Source organism: Haliotis cracherodii, unplaced genomic scaffold, assembly GCF_022045235.1.
Source record: "Haliotis cracherodii isolate W230 unplaced genomic scaffold, xgHalCrac1.p SCAF_32, whole genome shotgun sequence".
NCBI classification, from domain to species: domain Eukaryota; kingdom Metazoa; phylum Mollusca; class Gastropoda; order Lepetellida; family Haliotidae; genus Haliotis; species Haliotis cracherodii.
This window is the reverse complement of record NW_027266289.1, coordinates 288,064-309,116: the sequence shown is the minus strand read 5'-3', so window position 1 is coordinate 309,116 and position 21,053 is coordinate 288,064. Positions and strand designations below refer to the sequence as shown.

General features: G+C 48.4%; 2 protein-coding genes across 2 annotated transcripts; both read right to left on the bottom strand.

Moving 5' to 3' along the window:
- Positions 1–7,233: 7,233 nt before the first annotated feature.
- Positions 7,234–8,229, bottom strand: LOC139477233 (uncharacterized). The gene has a single exon (XM_071259788.1). It carries the CDS (start codon positions 8,227–8,229, stop codon positions 7,234–7,236), a length of 996 nt encoding a protein of 331 aa, XP_071115889.1.
- A 329-nt stretch (positions 8,230–8,558) lies between these two features.
- LOC139477232 (serine-rich adhesin for platelets-like) lies at positions 8,559–20,667 on the bottom strand. Its single transcript, XM_071259787.1, has 11 exons — positions 20,533–20,667; positions 19,793–20,210; positions 18,261–19,623; positions 17,651–18,145; positions 17,022–17,531; positions 15,947–16,860; positions 15,005–15,527; positions 13,879–14,915; positions 11,831–13,702; positions 9,801–11,655; positions 8,559–9,759 (listed from the first exon to the last, which is right to left on the bottom strand). Exons 1-11 carry the CDS (start codon positions 20,665–20,667, stop codon positions 8,559–8,561), a joined length of 10,323 nt encoding a protein of 3,440 aa, XP_071115888.1.
- Between the last annotated feature and the right edge of the window lie 386 nt (positions 20,668–21,053).

The window sequence follows — 21,053 nt, the reverse complement described above, 5'->3', positions numbered from 1 at the left end:
CAGACAATAAAGACAAATGCATGTGAATGTTATACAGTATGTGATCCTCAGGCAAGTGTTCATTAACTGATCCTCAAACGTATGCTTTCGTTGTGACGTTCAAGGTGACAAGCAGCAATGTATCTCCTTGACAAACCTCTGAAACAATATTCCATGTACACAACAGCACAATTACCATAAACAGTGTACATAAGTGATCTTTCAGCTGTGTCACACTCTCAGTGTTCATACACACCAATTCACTCCATTTAATTTAACTACAATAATTACAAAATAAATACACATGATGTATCTATTGAGCAGTTTGAGTCAATTACACAGTTATAACAAAGTGAATACGAAATAATGTATCTATTAAGCAGTTTCAATCAATTACTCCGTTATAACACAGCTAATAGGACAATGTATCTAGTAAGCAGTTTCAATCAATTACACAGTTATAACAAAGTGAATACACATAATGTATCTAGTAAGCAGTTTCAATCAATTACACCGTTATAACAAAGCTAATAGGACAATGTATCTAGTAAGCAGTTTCAATCAATTACACAGTTATAACAAAGTGAATACACACAATGTGTTTAGTAAGCAGTTTCAATCAATTACACCGTTATAACAAAGTGAATACACATAATGTATCTAGTAAGCAGTTTCAATCAATTACACAGTTATAACAAAGTGAATACACATAATGTGTTTAGTAAGCAGTTTCAATCAATTACACCGTTATAACAAAGCTAATAGGACAATGTATCTAGTAAGCAGTTTCAATCAATTACACAGTTATAACAAAGTGAATACACATAATGTGTTTAGTAAGCAGTTTCAATCAATTACACCGTTATAACAAAGCTAATAGGACAATGTATCTAGTAAGCAGTTTCAATCAATTACACAGTTATAACAAAGTGAATACACATAATGTGTTTAGTAAGCAGTTTCAATCAATTACACAGTTATAACACAGCTAATAGGACAATGTATCTAGTAAGCAGTTTCAATCAATTACACAGTTATAACAAAGTGAATACACACAATGTGTTTAGTAAGCAGTTTCAATCAATTACACCGTTATAACAAAGCTAATAGGACAATGTATCTAGTAAGCAGTTTCAATCAATTACACAGTTATAACAAAGTGAATACGAAATAATGTATCTATTAAGCAGTTTCAATCAATTACTCCGTTATAACACAGCTAATAGGACAATGTACCTATTAGCAGTTTCAATCAATTACACAGTTATAACAAAGTGAAAACACGTAATGTATCTAGTAAGCAGTTTCAATCAATTACACAGTTATAACAAAGCTAATAGGACAATGTATCTAGTAAGCAGTTTCAATCAATTACACAGTTATAACAAAGTGAAAACACGTAATGTATCTAGTAAGCAGTTTCAATCAATTACACCGTTATAACAAAGCTAATAGGACAATGTATCTAGTAAGCAGTTTCAATCAATTACACAGTTATAACAAAGTGAAAACACGTAATGTATCTAGTAAGCAGTTTCAATCAATTACACCGTTATAACAAAGCTAATAGGACAATGTATCTAGTAAGCAGTTTCAATCAATTACACAGTTATAACAAAGTGAAAACACGTAATGTATCTAGTAAGCAGTTTCAATCAATTACACCGTTATAACAAAGCTAATAGGACAATGTATCTAGTAAGCAGTTTCAATCAATTACACAGTTATAACAAAGTGAAAACACGTAATGTATCTAGTAAGCAGTTTCAATCAATTACACCGTTATAACAAAGCTAATAGGACAATGTATCTAGTAAGCAGTTTCAATCAATTACACAGTTATAACAAAGTGAATACACATAATGTATCTAGTAAGCAGTTTCAATCAATTACACCGTTATAACAAAGCTAATAGGACAATGTATCTAGTAAGCAGTTTCAATCAATTACACAGTTATAACAAAGTGAATACGAAATAATGTATCTATTAAGCAGTTTCAATCAATTACTCCGTTATAACACAGCTAATAGGCCAATGTATCTAGTAAGCAGTTTCAATCAATTACACAGTTATAACAAAGTGAATACACACAATGTGTTTAGTAAGCAGTTTCAATCAATTACACCGTTATAACAAAGCTAATAGGACAATGTATCTAGTAAGCAGTTTCAATCAATTACACAGTTATAACAAAGTGAATACACATAATGTGTTTAGTAAGCAGTTTCAATCAATTACTCAGTTATAACAAAGTGAAAACACGTAATGTATATAGTAAGCAGTTTCAATCAATTACACCGTTATAACAAAGCTAATAGGACAATGTATCTAGTAAGCAGTTTCAATCAATTACACAGTTATAACAAAGTGAAAACACGTAATGTATCTAGTAAGCAGTTTCAATCAATTACACCGTTATAACAAAGCTAATAGGACAATGTATCTAGTAAGCAGTTTCAATCAATTACACAGTTATAACAAAGTGAATACACACAATGTGTTTAGTAAGCAGTTTCAATCAATTACACCGTTATAACAAAGCTAATAGGACAATGTATCTAGTAAGCAGTTTCAATCAATTACACAGTTATAACAAAGTGAATACACATAATGTGTTTAGTAAGCAGTTTCAATCAATTACACCGTTATAACAAAGCTAATAGGACAATGTATCTAGTAAGCAGTTTCAATCAATTACACAGTTATAACAAAGTGAAAACACGTAATGTATCTAGTAAGCAGTTTCAATCAATTACACCGTTATAACAAAGCTAATAGGACAATGTATCTAGTAAGCAGTTTCAATCAATTACACAGTTATAACAAAGTGAAAACACGTAATGTATCTAGTAAGCAGTTTCAATCAATTACACCGTTATAACAAAGCTAATAGGACAATGTATCTAGTAAGCAGTTTCAATCAATTACACAGTTATAACAAAGTGAAAACACGTAATGTATCTAGTAAGCAGTTTCAATCAATTACACCGTTATAACAAAGCTAATAGGACAATGTATCTAGTAAGCAGTTTCAATCAATTACACAGTTATAACAAAGCTAATACACATAATGTATCTAGTAAGCAGTTTCAATCAATTACACCGTTATAACGGTCAATAAAAAACGCATCTAACAAGCAGTTTCAAGAATTATACCCGTAGTGACAAAGTTAATAAACAATATGCATCTGTCAAGCAGTTTCACAGAATTGACAAAAACAGCTAAGTAAATAAATATACTGTATCCATCAACGAGTGCGTTTCACTACATTACCCATAACAGCGCACACACGCACTTACGCATGCATTTTGTTGACTCTTAGAACAAGAAAAGACAAGCATCTATTGTGCAGCAACGTTGTATGTATAGCTGATGTAAAGTCGCGTATAGCAACACTATCAGTGTTCATGTTTCATAATCAAATAGATGACATGCATCAACACAAGTCAGCGAGCCTGACCACCCGACCCTGTTAGTCGCCTTTTACGACAAGCATAGTCACCTTTTACGGCAAGCATTGGTTGCTGAAGACCTATTCTACCCCGGAATCTTCACGGGTCTAAACACATAAGAACACTCAAAATCATTCTACGGCAACACACGTAACAAGTGATATAAGGCAATTACTATATACATTGTTCTGTATTACATGTTACAGGTATATATATGTACTATGATTGTATACACACACACACACACACACAGACATATCCACACACACAAACACCCACACAGACGTATCCACACACACACACACACACACACACACACACACAGACGTATCCACACACACACACACAAACACCCACACAGACGTATCCACACACACAAACACCCACACACACAAACACCCACACAGACGTATCCACACACACAAACACCCACACCCACCCCCCCCCCCCCCCCCCACACACACACACACGTATCCACACACACAAACACTCCCCCCCACACACACACACCCACACCCACACCCACACCCACACCCACACACACAGACGTATCCACACACACAAACACCCACACAGACGTATCCACACACACAAATACCCACACACCCACACACCCACACACCCACACACACACGTATCCACACACACAAACACCCACACACACACACACACACACACACACACAGACGTATCCACACACACAAACACCCACACAGACGTATCCACACACACACACACCCACACAGACGTATCCACACGCACACACGCAATTCTACTGTTAACATGACAAGTGTAAAGCAATATGACATGTACAGTGTCACTACATACTGACTAATCTAATATCTCTATGTAACGCTAAATTAAATTGAAAACTGGCTCCCACAGGAGATATCGCCTGACTTCCAGGATACATGGACTGGGTGAGGTCAAGCCATATCTACATTGTAATGTAATACATCAAAATGCTTTGAAGACGATTGTGACATCATCGGTTACCATGACGTCACAATCAAATGACATCACTAATGGCTCTGCTACTGAAGCTGTTAGCAGTATTTCTTTTACACTAATACACTGCTTATCGCTGTCTTCTAGCTGAAAGCAAGTTGGAAAAATAATGATGGGTGATAAATAAAATCGCACCCACGTTTTTTCTTATATATTTGATATCAAAAGACACTCGGGTGAGATTCTCTATGCATTTACCGCACACATAGTGTAAGAGCCATTCAGTTCTAAATAGTTGATATAATTTCGCCTCTTCCACCTATCAAATGCACATTTATTATAAATTAGCAATAGTAAGCTTCAATTAATGAAATATGTAGATATACTCAATTGAGTAATACTAGTCTCTCCCTTGGGCAAACCAGATATCTATACTTTGTGTCTGCACCCTGCTTTACCCCGATTATATGTTTATTTGTCAGCACGACACCCGTGCTCATGGGTTTCACTAAAGTGGGAAACGTCTGAGACCTGCATCACTTCGGGCTTTCTTCCAACATTAACCGTGGTCGCCGTGATTAACTGGAGTACTGGTCCAGACGGCGTTCAAATTACTCACTCACTCATTCACATCAGTCTCAGAACACTACAATCAGGGTTCCTAACAACCGTACTGTACAAGACAGTGATATCGCTCTGTCGATACAATTCATCGAAGAATCGCTCTATTTCATTGTGATATGGTTCTATTACATCGTAATATAATTATTATGCGTTTCATTATTGCCGAAGTACCGTCCTTAGTTCTATTCCATCGGAATATTACTCACTTAAGTCGTAATATGATTCTCTTACATCAGAACTACACTCTGTAGCACCTCAATACTGCTCTGTTACATCAAAATATCCCTTTTTTGCATAACTGCATCGCAATATCGTTATCTTACCAAAATCCGTATATTACCAATATTGTGATATTACCAATTTCGTTATATTCCCGATATCATTATATTTCCAATATTGTTATATTCCCAATATCGTTATATTACCAATATCGTTATATTACCAATATCGTTATATCACCAATATCGTTATGTTACCAATATCGTTATATTTCTAATATCGTTTCATTACAAGTATCGTTATATTACCAACATTGTTATATTGCCGATATTGCTATGTTACCAATATCGTTACAATTCAATCTAGTACATAGTTTCATGGACTCACGCCCCTGTCGTATCGCTCATCAAGGTGATTTGACAAACTCATAGTCATAGAACTCCAATTGAAGCGACACTAAGATGATCTATTGGCTTTCTTGCTCATCCATTTCATTTTGAAATAGTCTTTTGTAGAACACTTATTAAGCTATGCATTTGGTGACCCACTAAGATAAATATTATAAGAACCTCATAACGTGTAATTTAATAACTTCAAATGTGGCATACATACTTTGACAGGTTTACTAATATTGAACTTTTTTTGTCCCCGCATCTGCTTTAAAATCATAAAATTTTACTGTACACATAAGTTTTATTGAGTAATCATGTTTATGCAGATTTGAATAGCATCCTAGTATCAGACATTGTGCCACGATGGTACTCGGAAACGAAGGCTGAAGAGTTTCGAGAGAGCGCTGAACCATCTAGGCCACATCGCACAGGTTTAAGATGAAAGGACGATGTTGATGTTCTGTAAATTACAGTGAGTGAGTGAGTGAGTCGGGTTTAACTCCGCTTTTGACAGTATTTCAGTTATATCGCGGCGTGTCAGCTTAATGTGGGAGGAACGCCCGAAGTGATTCAGGTCTCAGACGTTTACCACTTCGGTGAAACCCACGAGCACGGGTATGTTACACTTAGCATATGGTAATGTTTACAAGACGTTTACAAAGGAACTATTACATTGGCGTTAATAGTTTCTATCATGCTGATGCTCAAAACAACAAATAAAGATGGCATCACAGACACCTTCAATACATGAATAACAGCATTACATTCATAAACAGGTATATTCGAAATAAGGAATTATTTTAAATTGACAAGAAACAATAAACACACTGAGTAAGTATTCTGTCTGTAACTTTCTCACTGTCCGTGGGTAAGTTCAATGACCCTTGAATCTATTACAATGACTGTTTCAGAAAATTTAAAAACTAAAGCTAGTTCTGAACAGCATTGTACTTATACTGTTGTTTTGGAATGATTTTGTAACATATGGGTATTGGCGTTTGTAAGATAAAAAACTGTCGTCATAATGTGATACTGAGCCAAACTCGTCGAAAACTGAAAACTCGTCCTCACCTTTACTGTCTCGTGTCCGCGAATACCACAGCTGAGAAGAAGAGGCCTAAGGATTCCTTAAGGACTATGTCGGTGTAGACGTCAATGAGGTGACTGCTGGCAGTGTGAGATTCATTCAGATTGCTGCTGTCAGTGTGGGCGTCAGTCAGGTAGCTGTTATAAGCGGGGGTGTCTGTGAGCTGGCAGTTGTCTGTGTTGGCGTCAGTGAGGTGGCTGTTGTCTGTGTTGGCGTCAGTGAGGTGGCTGTTGTCAGTGTTAGCGTCAGCGAGGTGTCTGTTGTCTGTGTGGGCGTCAGTGGGATGTTATTGTCAGTGTGGACGTGAGTGAGATAGCTGTTGTCTGTGTGGGCGTCAGTGAGATGTGATCGTCAGTGTGGGCGTGAATGAGGTGGCTGTTGTCTTTGTGGGCGTCAGTGAGGTGGCTGTTGTCTGTGTGGGCGTCAGTGAGGTGGCTGTTGTCTGTGTGGGCGTCAGTGAGGTAGCTGTTGTCTGTGTGGGCGTCAGTGAGATAGCTGTTGTCTGTGTGGGCGTCAGAGAGATGTGATCGTCAGTGTGGGCGTGAATGAGGTGGCTGTTGTCTGTGTGGGCGTCGGTGAGATGTTATTGTCAGTGTGGGCGAGAGTGAGGTGGTTGTTGTCTTTGTGGGCGTCAGTGAGCTGGCTGTTATCTGTGTGGGCGTCAGTGAGGTAGCTGTTGTCTGTGTGGGCGTCAGTGAGGTGGTTATTATCAGTGTTGGCGTCAGTGAGGTGGCTGTTGTCAGTGTGGGCGTCAGTGAGGTAGCTGTTGTCAGTGTTGGCGTCAGTGAGGTGGCTGTTGTCTGTGTGGGCGTCAGTGAGGTGGCTATTGTCAATGAGGTGGCTGTTGTATGTGTGGGCGTCAGTGAGGTGGCTGTTATCAACGTGGGCGTGAGTGAGGTGGCTGTTGTCTGTGTGGGCGTCAGTGAGCTACCTGTTGTCAGTGTGGGCGTCAGTGAGGTGGTTCTTGTCTGTGTGGGTGAAAGTGAGATGGTTGTTGTCAATGTGGGCGTCAGTAAGGTGGTTGTTGTCAGTGTGGGCGTCAGTGAGGTGGGTTTTGTCTGTGTGGGCGTCAGTGAGGTGGCTGTTGTCTGTGTGGGTGAAAGTGAGATGGTTGTTGTCAATGTGGGCGTCAGTAAGGTGGCTATTGTCAGTGAGGTGGCTGTTGTCTGTGTGGGCGTCAGTGAGGTGGCTGTTATCAATGTGAGCGTCAGTGAGCCGGCTGTTGTCTGTGTGGGCGTCAGTGAGGTAGCTGTTGTCCGTGTGGGCATCAGTGAGGTAGCCGTCGTCTGTGTCCGCGTCGGTGAGGTGGCTGTTGTCAGTGTGGGCGTCAGTGAGGTGGCTGTTGTCTGTGTGGGTGAAAGTGAGATGGTTGTTGTCAATGTGGGCGTCAGTAAGGTGGCTATTGTAAGTGAGGTGGCTGTTGTCTGTGTGGGCGTCAGTGAGGTGGCTGTTATCAATGTGAGCGTCAGTGAGCCGGCTGTTGTCTGTGTGGGCGTCAGTGAGGTAGCTGTTGTCCGTGTGGGCATCAGTGAGGTAGCCGTCGTCTGTGTCGGCGTCGGTGAGGTGGCTGTTGTCAGTGTGGGCGTCAGTGAGGTAGCTGTTGTCGGTGTGGGCGTCTGTGAGGTGGCTGTTGTCTGTGTGGGCGCCAGTGAGGTAGCTGTTGTCAGTGTGGGCGTCAGTGAGGTGGTTGTTGTCAGTGTGGGCGTCAGTGAGGTGGGTTTTGTCTGTTTGGGCGTCAGTGAGGTGGCTGTTGTCTGTGTTAGCGTCAATGAGATGGTTGTTGTCAATGTAGGCGTCAGTGAGGTAGCTGTTGTCTGTCTTGGCGTCAGTGAGGTTGCTGTTGTCTGTGTGGGCGTCAGTGGGATGTTATCGTCAGTGTGGGCGTCAGTGAGGTAGCTGTTTTCTGTGTGGGCGTGAGTGAAGTGGCTGTTGTCTGTGATGGCGTCAGTGAGATGGCTGTTGTCTGTGTGGGCGTCTGTGAGGTGGCTGTTGTCTGTGTGGGCGTCAGTGAGGTGGCTGTTGTCTGTGTGGGCGTCAGTGAGGTGGTTATTTTCAGTGTCGGCGTCATTGAGATGGCTGTTGTCTGTGTGGGCGTCAGTGAGGTAGCTGTTGTAAGTGTCGGCGTCAGTGAGGTAGCTGTTGTCTTTGTGGGCATCAGTGAGGTGGCTATTGTCAGTGAGGTGGCTGTTGTCTGTGTAGGCGTAAGTGAGGTGGATGTTATCAATGTGGGCGTCAGTGAGGTGGCTGTTGTCTGTGTTGGCGTGAGTGAGGTGGCTGTTGTCAGTGTTGGCGTGAGTGAGGTGGCTGTTGTCTGTGTGGGCGTCTGTAAGGAGGCTGTTGTCTGTGTGGGCGTCAGAGAGGTAGCTGTTGTCAGTGTGGGCGTCAGTGATGTGGTTGTTGTCAGTGTGGGCGTCAGTGAGGTGGGTGTTGTCTGTGTGGGCGTCAGTGAGATGGTTGTTGTCAATTTGGGCGTCAGTGAGATTGATTTTGTCTGTGTCGGCGTCAGTGAGGTTGTTGTTGTCTGTGTTGGCGTCAGTGAGGTAGCTGTTGTCTGTGTGGGCGTCTGTGAGGTGGCTGTTGTCTGTGTGGGCGTCTGTGAGGTGGCTGTTGTCTGTGTCAGCGTCAGTGAGGTGGCTGTTGTCTGTGTGGGCATCAGTGAGGTAGCTGTTGTCTGTGTTGGCGTCAGTGAGGTTGCTGTTGTCTGTGTGGGCGTCAGTGGGGTAGCTGTTGTCTGTGTGGGCGTCAGTGAGGAGGTTGTTGTCAGTGTGGGCTTTAGTAAGGTAGCTGTTGTCTGTGTTGGCGCCAATGAGATGGTTGTTGTTGTCTGTGTTGGCGTCAGTGAGGTAGCTGTTGTCAGTACGGGCGTCAGTGAGGTGGTTGTTGTCAGTGTGGGCGTCAGTGAGGTAGCTGTTGTCTGTGTGGGCGTCAGTGGGGTAGCTGTTGTCTGTGTGGGCGTCTGTGAGGAGGTTGTTGTCAGTGTGGGCTTTAGTAAGGTGGTTGTTGTCAGTGAGGGCGTCAGTGAGGTGGGTTTGTCTGTGTGGGCGTCAGTGAGGTGGCTGTTGTCTGTGTGGGCGTCAGTGAGATGGTTGTTGTCAACGTGGGCGTCGGTGAGGTTGATTTTGTCTGTGTCGGCGTCAGTGAGATGTTGTCGTCAGTGTCGGCGTGGGTGAGGTGGCTATTGTCAATGAGGTGGCTGTTGTCTGTGTGGGCGTCAGTGAGGTGGGTTTTGTCTGTGTTGGCGTCAGTGAGGTGGCTGTTGTCTGTGTTGGTGTCAGTGAGATGGTTGTTGTCAATGTGGGCGTCAGTGAGGTGGCTATTGTCAATGAGGTGGCTGTTGTCTGCGTGGGCGACAGTGAGGTGGCTGTTATCAATGTGAGCGTCAGTGAGGTGGGTGTTGTCTATGTGGGCGTCAGTGAGATGGCTGTTGTCAATGTGGGCATCAGTGAGGTAGCTGTTGTCAGTTTGGGCGTCAGTGAGGTGGCTGTTGTCTGAGTGGGCGCCAGTAAGGTGGCTTTTGTCAGTGAGGTGGCTGTTGTCTGTGTGGGCTTCAGTGAAGTGGTTGTTATCAATGTGGGCGTCGGTGAGATGGCTGTTGTCTGTGTGGGCGTCAGTGAGGTGGTTATTGTCCGTGTGGGCATCAGAGAGGTATCTGTCGTCTGTGTCAGCGTCATTGAGGTAGCTGTTGTCAGTGTGGACGTCAGTGAGGTAGCTGCTGTCGGTGTGGGCCTCAGTGAGGTAGCTGTTGTCAGTACGGGCGTCAGTGAGGTGGTTGTTGTCAGTTTGGGCGCCAGTGAGATGGTTGTTGTTGTCGGTGTGGGCATTTGTGAGGAGGCTGTTGTCGGTGTGGGCGTCTGTGAGGAGGCTGTTGTCTGTGTTGGCATCAGTGAGGTTGCTGTTGTCTGTGTGGGCGTCAGTGAGGTTGCTGTTGTCTGTGTGGGCGTAAGTGGGGTAGCTTTTGTCTGTGTGGGCGTCTGTGAGGAGGTTGTTGTCAGTGTGGGCGTCTGTGAGGAGGTTGTTGTAAGTGTGGGCGTGAGTGAGGAGGTTGTTGTCTGTGTGGGCGTCTGTGAGGAGGTTGTTGTCAGTGTGGGCGTCAGTGAGGTGGTTGTTGTTAGTGTGGGCGTCAGTGAGGTGGGTTTTGTCTGTGTTGGCGTCAGTGAGGTGGCTGTTGTCTGTGTTGGTGTCAGTGAGATGGTTGTTGTCAATGTTGGCGTCAGTTAGGCGGCTATTGTCCATGAGGTGGCTGTTGTCTGTGTGGGCGTCAGTGAGGTGGCTGTTATTAATGTGGGCGTCAGTGAGGTGGGTGTTGTCTGTGTGGGCGTCAGTGAAGTGGTTGTTATCAATGTGGGCGTTGGTGAGATGGCTGTTGTCTGTGTGGGCGCCAGTGAGGTAGCTGTTATCAATGTGGGCGTCAGTAAGCCGGCTGTTGTCAGTGTGGGCGTCAATGAGGTAGCTGTTGTCCGTGTGTGCTTCAGTGATGTAGCTGTTGTCGGTGTGGGCGTCAGTGAGGTGGTTGTTGTCAATGTGGGCGTCAGTGATGTTGCTGTTGTCGGTGTGGGCATCAGTGAGGTAGCTGTTGTCAGTACGGGCGTCAGTGAGGTGGTTGTTGTCAGTTTGGGCGTCAGTGATGTGGGTATTGTCTGTGTTGGCGCCAATGAGATGGTTGTTGTTGTCTGTGTGGGCGTCAGTGAGGTAGCTGTTGACGGTGTGGGCGTCAGTGAGGTGGTTGTTGTCGGTGTGGGCATCTGTGAGGAGGCTGTTGTCTGTGTCGGCTTCAGTGAGGTAGCTGTTGTCAGTTTTGGCGTCAGTGAGGTGGGTGTTCTCTGTGTTGGCGCCAATGAGATGTTTGTTGTTGTCAGTACGGGCGTCAGTGAGGTGGCAGTTGTCTGTGTGGGCGTCAGTGAGGTAGCTGTTGTCGGTGTGGGCGTCAGTGGGGTAGCTGTTGTCGGTGTGGGCTTTAGTAAGGTGGTTGTTGTCAGTGTGGGCGTCAGTGAGGTGGGTTTGTCTGTGTGGGCGTCAGTGAGGTGGCTGTTGTCAATATGGATGAGGTTGATTTTGTCTGTGTTGGCGTCAGTGAGATGTTATCGTCAGAGTGGGCGTGGGTGAGGTGGCTATTGTCAATGAGGTGACTGTTATCAATGTGGGCGTGATTGAGGTGGCTGTTGTCTGTGTGGGCGTCATTGAGATAGCTGTTGTCAGTGTGGGCGTCAGTGAGGTGGTTGTTGTCAGTGTGGGCGTCAGTGAGGTGGGTTTTGTCTGTGTTGGCGTCAGTTAGGTGGCTGTTGTCTGTGTTGGTGTCAGTGAGATGTTTGTTGTCAATGTGGGCGTCAGTGAGGTGGGTGTTGTCTGTGTGGGCGTCAGTGTGATGGTTGTTGTCAATGTGGGCGTCAGTGATGTTGCTGTTGTCGGTGTGGGCATCAGTGAGGTAGCTGTTGTTAGTACGGGCGTCAGTGAGGTGGTTGTTGTCAGTTTGGGCGTCAGTGATGTGGGTATTGTCTGTGTTGGCGCCAATGAGATGGTTGTTGTTGTCTGTGTGGGCGTCAGTGAGGTAGCTGTTGTCGGTGTGGGCGTCTGTGAGGAGGTTGTTGTCTGTGTGGGCGTCAGTGTGATGGTTGTTGTCAATGTGGGCGTCAGTGAGGTAGCTGTTGTCAGTTTGGGCGTCAGTGAGGTGGCTGTTGTCTGAGTGGGCGCCAGTAAGGTGGCTATTGTCAGTGAGGTGGCTGTTTTCTGTGTTGGCGTCAGTGAAGTGGTTGTTATCAATGTGGGCGTCGGTGAGATGGCTGTTGTCTGTGTTGGCGCCAGTGAGGTGGCTGATATCAATGTGGGCGTCAGTGAGCCGGCTGCTGTCCGTTTGGGCATCAGTGAGGTATCTGTCGTCTGTGTTGGCGTCAGTGAGGTGGGTGTTCTCTGTGTTGGCGCCAATGAGATGATTGTTGTTCCCTCTGTGGGCGTCAGTGAGGTGGTTGTTGTCAGTGTGGGCGTCAGTGAGGTGGTTGTTGTCGGTGTGGGCGTCTGTGAGGAGGCTGTTGTCTGTGTGGGCGTCAGTGAGGTAGCTGTTGTCAGTACGGTCGTCAGTGAGGTGGTTGTTGTCACTGTGGGCGTCAGTGAGGTAGCTGTTGTCTGTGTTGGCGTCAGTGAAGTTACTGTTGTCTGTGTGGGCGTCAGTGGGGTAGCTGTTGTCGGTGTGGGCCTTCTGTGAGGAGGTTGTTGTCAGCTTGGGCGTCAGTAAGATGGTTGTTGTCAGTTTGGGCGTCAGTGAGGTGGGTTTGTCTGTGTGGGCGTCAGTGAGGTGGCTGTTGTCTGTGTTGGTGTCAGTGAGGTGGTTGTTGTCAGTGTGGGCGTCAGTGAGGTGGCTATTGTCAATGAGGTGGCTGTTGTCTGTGTGGGCGCCAGTGAGGTGGCTGTTATCAATGTGGGCGTAAGTGAGGTGGGTGTTGTCTGTGTGGGCGTCAGTGAGATGGTTGTTGTCAATGTGGGCGTCAGTGAGGTAGCTGTTGTCAGTTTGGGCGTCATTGAGGTGGCTGTTGTCTGTGTGGGCGCCAGTAAGGTGACTATTGTCAGTGAGAAGGCTGTTGTCTGTGTGGGCGTCGGTGAGATGGCTGTTGTCTGTGTTGGCGCCAGTGAGGTGGCTGATATCAATGTGGGCGTCAGTGAGCCGGCTGCTGTCCGTTTGGGCATCAGTGAGGTATCTGTCGTCTGTGTTGGCGTCAGTGAGGTGGGTGTTCTCTGTGTTGGCGCCAATGAGATGATTGTTGTTCCCTCTGTGGGCGTCAGTGAGGTGGTTGTTGTCAGTGTGGGCGTCAGTGAGGTGGTTGTTGTCGGTGTGGGCGTCTGTGAGGAGGCTGTTGTCTGTGTTGGCGTCAGTGAGGTAGCTGTTGTCAGTACGGTCGTCAGTGAGGTGGTTGTTGTCACTGTGGGCGTCAGTGAGGTAGCTGTTGTCTGTGTTGGCGTCAGTGGGGTAGCTGTTGTCGGTGTGGGCGTCTGTGAGGAGGTTGTTGTCAGCTTGGGCGTCAGTAAGATGGTTGTTGTCAGTTTGGGCGTCAGTGAGGTGGGTTTGTCTGTGTGGGCGTCAGTGAGGTGGCTGTTGTCTGTGTTGATGTCAGTGAGGTGGTTGTTGTCAGTGTGGGCGTCAGTGAGGTGGCTATTGTCAATGAGGTGGCTGTTGTCTGTGTGGGCGCCAGTGAGGTGGCTGTTATCAATGTGGGCGTAAGTGAGGTGGGTGTTGTCTGTGTGGGCGTCAGTGAGATGGTTGTTGTCAATGTGGGCGTCAGTGAGGTAGCTGTTGTCAGTTTGGGCGTCATTGAGGTGGCTGTTGTCTGTGTGGACGCCAGTAAGGTGACTATTGTCAGTGAGAAGGCTGTTGTCTGTGTGGGCGTCAGTCAGGTGGCTGTTATCAATGTGGGCGTCGGTGAGATGGCTGTCGTCTGTGTGGGCGCCAGTGAGGTGCCTGTTATCAATGTGGGCGTCAGTGAGCCAGCTGTTGTCCGTTAAGGCATCAGTGAGGTATCTGTCGTCTGTGTCAGCGTCAGTGAGGTAGCTGTTGTCAGTGTGGGCGTCAGTGAGGTAGCTGTTGTCGGTGTGGGCGTCTGTGAGGAGGCTGTTGTCTGTGTGGGCGTCAGTGAGGTGGCTGTCGTCTGTGTCGGCGTCAGTGAGGTGGCTGTTGTCTGAGTGGGCGCCAGTAAGGTGGCTATTGTCAGTGAGAAGGCTGTTGTCTGTGTGGGTGTCAGTGAAGTGGTTGTTATTAATGTGGGCGTCGGTGAGATGGCTGTTGTCTGTGTTGGCACCAGTAAGGTGGCTGTTATCAATGTGGGCGTCGGTGAGCCCTCTGTTGTCTGTGTGGGCGTCAGTGAGGTAGCTGTTGTCTGTTTCGGCGTCTGTGAGGTGGCTGTTGCTTGTGTGGGCGTCAGTGAGGTAGCTGTTGTCTGTGTGGGAGTCAGTGAGGTGGCTGTTGTCGGTGTTGGCATCAGTGAGGTAGCTGTTGTCAGTGTGGGCGTCAGTGAGGTGGTTGTTGTCAGTGTGGGCGTCAGTGAGATGGCTGTTGCTTTTGTGGGCGTCAGTGAGGTAGCTGTTGTCTGTGTTGGCATCAGTGAGGTAGCTGTTGTCAGTGTGGGCGTCAGTGAGGTGGTTGTTGTCAGTGTGGGCGTCAGTGAGGTGGGTGTTGTCTGTGTTGGCGTCAGTGAGGTTGATGTTGTCTGTGTGGGCGTCAGTGAGGTTGCTGTTGTCTTTGTGGGCGTTAGTGAGGTAGCCGTTGTCTGTGTGTGCGTCAGTGAGATGTTATCGTCAGTGTGGGCGTGGGTGAGGTACCTGTTGTCTGTGTTGGCGTGAGTGAAGTGGCTGTTGTCTGTGTGGGCGTCAGTCAGGTAGCTTTTGTCAGCGTGGGCGTCAGTGAGGTGGCTGTTGTCTCTGTGGGCGTCAGAGAGTTGGCTATTGTCAGTGAGGTGGCTGTTGTCTGAGTGGGCGCCAGTAAGGTGGCTATTGTCAGTGAGGTGACTGTTGTCTGTGTGGGCGTCAGTGAAGTGGTTGTTATCAATGTGGGCGTCGGTGAGATGGCTGTTGTGTATGTGGGCGCTAGTGAGGTGGCTGTTATCAATGTGGGCGTCAATGAGGAGGCTGTTGACTGTGTGGGCGTCAGTGAGGTAGGTGTTGTCTGTGTGGGCATCTGTAAGGAGGTTGTTGTTAGTGTTGGCGTCAGTGAGGTGGTTGTTGTCAGTGTTCGTGTCAGTGAGGTGGGTTTTGTCTGTGTGGGCGTCTGTGAGGTGGCTGTTGTCTGTGTTGGTGTCAGTGAGATGGTTGTTGTCAATGTGGGCGTGGGTGAGGTTGCTGTTGTCTGTGTTGGCGTCAGTGAGATGTTATCGTCAGTGTGGGCGTGGGTGAGGTAGCTATTGTCAATGAGGTGGCTGTTGTCTGTGTGGGCGTCAGTGAGGTGGCTGTTATCAATGTGGGCGTGAGTGAGGTGGCCGTTGTCTGTGTGGGCGTCAGTGGAATAACTGTTGTCAGTGTGGGCGTCAGTGAGGTGGGTTTTGTCTGTGTGGGCGTCAGTGAGGTGGCTGTTGTCTGTGTTGGTGTCAGTGAGATGGTTGTTGTCAATGTGGGCGTCAGTGAGGTGGGTTTAGTCTGTGTGGGCGTCAGTGAGGTGGGTGTTGTCTGTGTGGGCGTCAGTAAGATGGTTGTTGTCAATGTGGGCGTCAGTGAGGTGGCTGTTGTCTGTGTGGGCGCCAGTAAGGTGGCTATTGTCAGTGAGCCGGCTGTTGTCTGAGTGGGCGTCAGTGAGGTGGCTGTTATCAATGTGGGCGTCGGTGAGATGGCTGTTGTCTGTGTGGGTGCCAGTGAGGTGGCTGTTATCAATTTGGGCGTCAGTGAGCCAGCTGTTGTCTGTGTGGGCGTCGGTGAGATGGCTGTTGTCTGTGTGGGCGCCAGTGAGGTGGCTGTTATCAATGTGGGCGTCAGTGAGCCGGCTGTTTTCTGTGTGGGCGTCAGTGAGGTAGCTGTTTTCCGTGTGGGCATCAGTGAGGTATCTTTCGTCTGTTTCAGCGTCAGTGAGGTAGCTGTTGTCAGTGTGGGCGTCAGTCAGGTGGTTGTTGTCTCTGTGGGCGCCAGTAAGGTGGCTATTGTCAGTGAGGTGGCTGTTGTCTGTGTTGGCGTCAGTGAGGTGGCTGTTATCAATGTGGGCGTCGGTGAGATGGCTGTTGTCTGTGTGGGCGCCAGTGAGGTGGCTGTTATCAATTTGGGCGTCAGTGAGCCAGCTGTTGTCTGTGTGGGCGTCAGTGAGGTGGGTGTTGTCTGTGTGGGCGCCAGTAAGGTGGCTATTGTCAGTGAGGTGGCTGTTGTCTGTGTGGGCGCCAGTGAGGTGGCTGTTATCAATGTGGGCGTCAATGAGGTGGTTGTTGTCTGTGTAGGCGTCAGTGAGGTAGCTGTTGTCGGTGTGGGCGTCTGTGAGGAGGTGGTTGTCAGTGTTGGCGTCAGTGAGGTGGTTGTTGTCAGTGTTAGTGTCAGTGAGATGGTTGTTGTCAATGTGGGCGTGGGTGAGGTTGCTGTTGTTGGTGTGGGCGTCTGTGAGGAGGTGGTTGTCATTGTTGGCGTCAATGAGGTGGCTGTTGTCTGTGTTAGTGTCAGTGAGATGGTTGTTGTCAATGTGGGCGTGGGTGAGGTTGCTGTTTTCTCTGTTGGCGTCAGTGAGATGTTATCGTCAGTGTGGTCGTGGTTGAGGTAGCTATTGTCAATGAGGTGGCTGTTGTCTGTGTTGGCGTCAGTGAGGTGTGTGTTCTCTGTGTTGGCGCCAATGAGATGGTTGTTGTTGCCTGTGTGGGCGTCAGTGAGGTACCTGTTGTCGGTGTGGGCGTCTGTGAGGAGGCTGTTGTCTGTGTGGGCGTCAGTGAGGTAGCTGTTGTCAGTACGGTCGTCAGTGAGGTGGTTGTTGTCATTGTGGGCGTCAGTGAGGTAGCTGTTGTCTGTGTTGGCGTCAGTGAGGTTGCTGTTATCTGTGTGGGCGTCAGTGGGGTAGCTGTTGTCGGTGTGGGCGTCTGTGAGGAGGTTGTTGTCTGTGTCGGCGTCTGTGAGGTGGCTGTTGTTTGTGTGGGCGTCAGTGAGGTAGCTGTTGTCTGTGTGGGAGTCAATGAGGTAGCTGTTGTCGGTGTGGGCGTTTGTGAGGTGGCTGTTGCTTGTGTGGGCGTCAGTGAGGTAGCTGTTGTCTGTGTTGGCATCAGTGAGGTAGCTGTTGGCAGTGTGGGCGTCAGTGAGGTGGTTGTTGTCAGTGGGGGCGTGAGTGAGGTGGGTGTTGTCTGTGTTGGCTTCAATGAGGTTGCTGTTGTCTGTGTGGGCGTCAATGAGGTAGCTGTTGTCTGTGTGGGCGTCAGTGAGGTTGCTGTTGTCTTTGTGGGCGTCAGTGAGGTAGCCGTTGTCTGTGTGGGCGTCAGTGAGATGTTATCGTCAGTGTGGGCGTGGGTGAGGTACCTGTTGTCTGTGTTGGCGTGAGTGAAGCGGCTGTTGTCTGTGTGGGCGTCAGTGAGATGGCTGTTGTCTCTGTGGGCGTCAGTGAGGTTGCTATTGTCAGTGAGGTGGCTGTTGTCTGAGTGGGCGCCTGTAAGGTGGCTATTGTCAGTGAGGTGGCTGTTGTCTGTGTGGGCGTCAGTGAAGTGGTTGTTATCAATGTGGGCGTCGGTGAGATGGCTGTTGTGTGTGTGGGCGCTAGTGATGTGGCTATTATCAATGTGGGCGTCAATGAGGTGGCTGTTGACTGTGTGGGCGTCAGTGAGGTAGCTGTTGTCGGTGTGGGCGTCTGTAAGGAGGTTGTTGTCAGTGTTGGCGTCGGTGAGGTGGTTGTTGTCAGTGTTCGCGTCAGTGAGGTGGGTTTTGTTTGTGTGGGCGTCTGTGAGGAGGCTGTTGTCTGTGTTGGTGTCAGTGAGATAGTTGTTGTCAATGTTGGCGTGGGTGAGGTTGCTGTTGTCTCTGTTGGCGTCAGTGAGATGTTATCGTCAGTGTGGGCGTGGGTGAGGTAGCTATTGTCAATGAGGTGGCTGTTGTCTGTGTGGGCGTCAGTGAGGTGGCTGTTATCAATGTGGGCGTGAGTGAGGTGGCTGTTGTCTGTGTGGGCGTCATTGGAATAACTGTTGTCAGTGTGGGCGTCAGTGAGGTGGGTTTTGTCTGTGTGGGCGTCAGTGAGGTGGCTGTTGTCTGTGTTCGTGTCAGTGAGATGGTTGTTGTCAATGTGGGCGCCAGTGAGGTGGGTTTAGTCTGTGTGGGCGTCAGTGAGATGGTTGTTGTCAATGTGGGCGTCAGTGAGGTGGCTGTTGTCTGTGTGGGCGCCAGTAAGGTTGCTATTGTCAGTGAGCCGGCTGTTGTCTGAGTGGGCGTCAGTGATGTGGCTGTTATCAATGTGGGCGTCAGTGAGCCGGCTGTTGTCTGTGTGGGCGTCAGTGAGGTAGCTGTTTTTTGTGTGGGCATCAGTGAGGTATCTATCGTCTGTTTCAGCGTCAGTGAGGTAGCTGTTGTCAGTGTGGGCGTCAGTGAGGTAGCTGTTGTCTGTGTTGGCGTCAGTGAGGTGGTTGTTATCTGTGTGGGCGCCAGTAAGGTGGCTATTGTCAGTGAGGTGGCTGTTGTCTGTGTGGGCGTCAGTGAGGTAGCTGTTATCAATGTGGGCGTCAATGAGATGGTTGTTGTCTGTGTGGGCGTCAGTGAGGTAGCTGTTGTCGGTGTGGGCGTCTGTGAGGAGGTGGTTGTCAGTGTTGGCGTCAGTGAGGTGGTTGTTGTCAGTGTGGGCGTCAATGAGGTGGGTTTTGTCTGTGTGGGCGTCAGTGAGGTGGCTGTTGTCTGTGTTAGTGTCAGTGAGATGGTTGTTGTCAATGTGGGCGTCAGTGAGGTGGCTGTTGTCTGTGTTAGTGTCAGTGAGATGTTATCGTCAGTGTGGGCGTGGGTGAGGTAGCTATTGTCAATGAGGTGGCTGTTGTCTGTGTGGGCGTCAGTGAGGTGGCTGTTATCAATGTGGGCGTGAGTAAGGTGGCTGTTGTCTGTGTGGGCGTCAGTGGAATAACTGTTGTCAGTGTGGGCGTCAGTGAGGTGGTTGTTGTCAGTGTGGGCGTCAGTGAGGTGGCTGTTGTCTGTGTTGGTGTCAGTGAGATGGTTGTTGTCAATGTGGGCGTCAATGAGGTGGCTGTTGTCTTTGTGGGCGTCAGTGGAATAACTGTTGTCAGTGTGGGCGTCAGTGAGTTGGATTTTGTCTGTGTGGGCGTCAGTGAGGTGTCTGTTGTCTGTGTTGGTGTCAGTGAGATGGTTGTTGTCAATGTGGGCGTGAATGAGGTGGCTGTTGTCTGTGTGGGCGCCAGTGTGGTGGTTGTTATCAATGTGGGCGTCGGTGAGATAACTGTTGTCGGTGTGGGCGTCAGTGAGATGGTTGTTGTCAATGTGGGCGTGGGTGAGGTTGCTGTTGTCTGTGTTGGCGTCGGTGAGATGTTATCGTCAGTGTGGGCGTGGGTGAGGTAGATATTGTCAAAGAGGTGGCTGTTGTCTGTGTGGGCGTCAGTGAGGTGGCTGTTATCAATGTGGGCGTCAGTGAGCCGGCTGTTGTCTGTGTGGGCGTCAGTGAGGTAGCTGTTTTACGTGTGGGCATCAGTGAGGTATCTTTCGTCTGTTTCAGCGTCAGTGAGGTAGCTGTTGTCTGTGTGGGCGTCAGTGAGGTAGCTGTTGTCTGTTTTGGCGTCAGTGAGGTGGTTGTTGTCTGTTTGGGCGCCAGTAAGGTGGCTATTGTCAGTGAGGTGGCTGTTGTCTGTGTGGGCGCCAGTGAGGTGGCTGTTATCAATGTGGGCGTCAATGAGGTGGTTGTTGACTGTGTGGGCGTCAGTGAGGTAGCTGTTGTCGGTGTGGGCGTCTGTGAGTAGGTGGTTGTCAGTGTTGGCGTCAGTGAGGTGGTTGTTGTCAGTGTGGGCGTCAATGAGGTGGGTTTTGTCTGTGTGGGCGTCAGTGAGGTGGCTGTTGACTGTGTGGGCGTCAGTGAGGTAGCTGTTGTCGGTGTGGGCGTCTGTGAGTAGGTGGTTGTCAGTGTTAGTGTCAGTGAGATGGTTGTTGTCAATGTGGGCGTGGGTGAGGTTGCTGTTGTCTGTGTTGGCGTCAGTGAGATGTTATCGTCAGTGTGGGCGTGGGTGAGGTAGCTAATGTCAATGAGGTGGCTGTTGTCTGTGTGGGCGTCAGTGAGGTGGCTGTTGTCTGTGTTGGTGTCAGTGAGATGGTTGTTGTCAATGTGGGCGTGGGTGAGGTTGCTGTTGTCTGTGTTGGCGTCAGTGAGATGTTATCGTCAGTGTGGGCGTGGGTGAGGTAGCTATTGTCAATGAGGTGGCTGTTGCCTGTGTGGGCGTCAGTGAGGTGGCTGTTATCAATGTGGGCGTGAGTGAGGTGGCTGTTGTCTGTGTGGGCGTCAGTGGAATAACTGTTGTCAGTGTGGGCGTCAGTGAGGTGGTTGTTGTCAGTGTGGGCGTCATTAAGGTGGATTTTGTCTGTGTTTGCGTCAGTGAGGTGTCTGTTGTCTGTGTTGGTGTCAGTGAGATGGTTGTTGTCAATGTGGGCGTCAATGAGGTGGCTGTTGTCTGTGTGGGTGCCAGTAAGGTGGCTATTGTCAGTGAGGTGGCTGTTGTCTGTGTGGGCGTCAGTGAGGTAGCTGTTATCAATGTGGGCGTCGGTGAGATGACTGTTGTCGGTGTGGGCGTCAGTGAGATGGTTGTTGTCAATGTGGGCGTTGGTGAGGTTGCTGTTGTCTGTGTGGGCGTCGGTGAGATGTTATCGTCAGTGTGGGCGTGGGTGAGGTGGCTGCTGTCTGTGTTGGCGTCAGTGAAGTGGTTGTTGTCAATCTGGGCGTCAGTGAGATGGC

What these genes read in the sequence shown, in the direction of transcription:
- LOC139477233 (XM_071259788.1), bottom strand. Translation starts at nt 8,229, where the DNA reads ATGCCCACACGGACAACAGCTACCTCACTGACGCCCACACAGACAACA.
- LOC139477232 (XM_071259787.1), bottom strand. Translation starts at nt 20,667, where the DNA reads ATGACGCCCACACTGACAACAACCACCTCACTGACGCCCACACTGACA. An exon ending in TACCTCACTGATGCCCACAC is followed by an intron (nt 19,624 to 19,792) that starts GTAAAACAGCTA and finishes ACGCCAACACAG; the next exon opens with ACAACAGCAACCTCACCCAC. An exon ending in CACGCCAACACAGACAACAG is followed by an intron (nt 17,532 to 17,650) that starts GTACCTCACCCA and finishes CACAGACAACAG; the next exon opens with CTACCTCATTGACGCCCACA.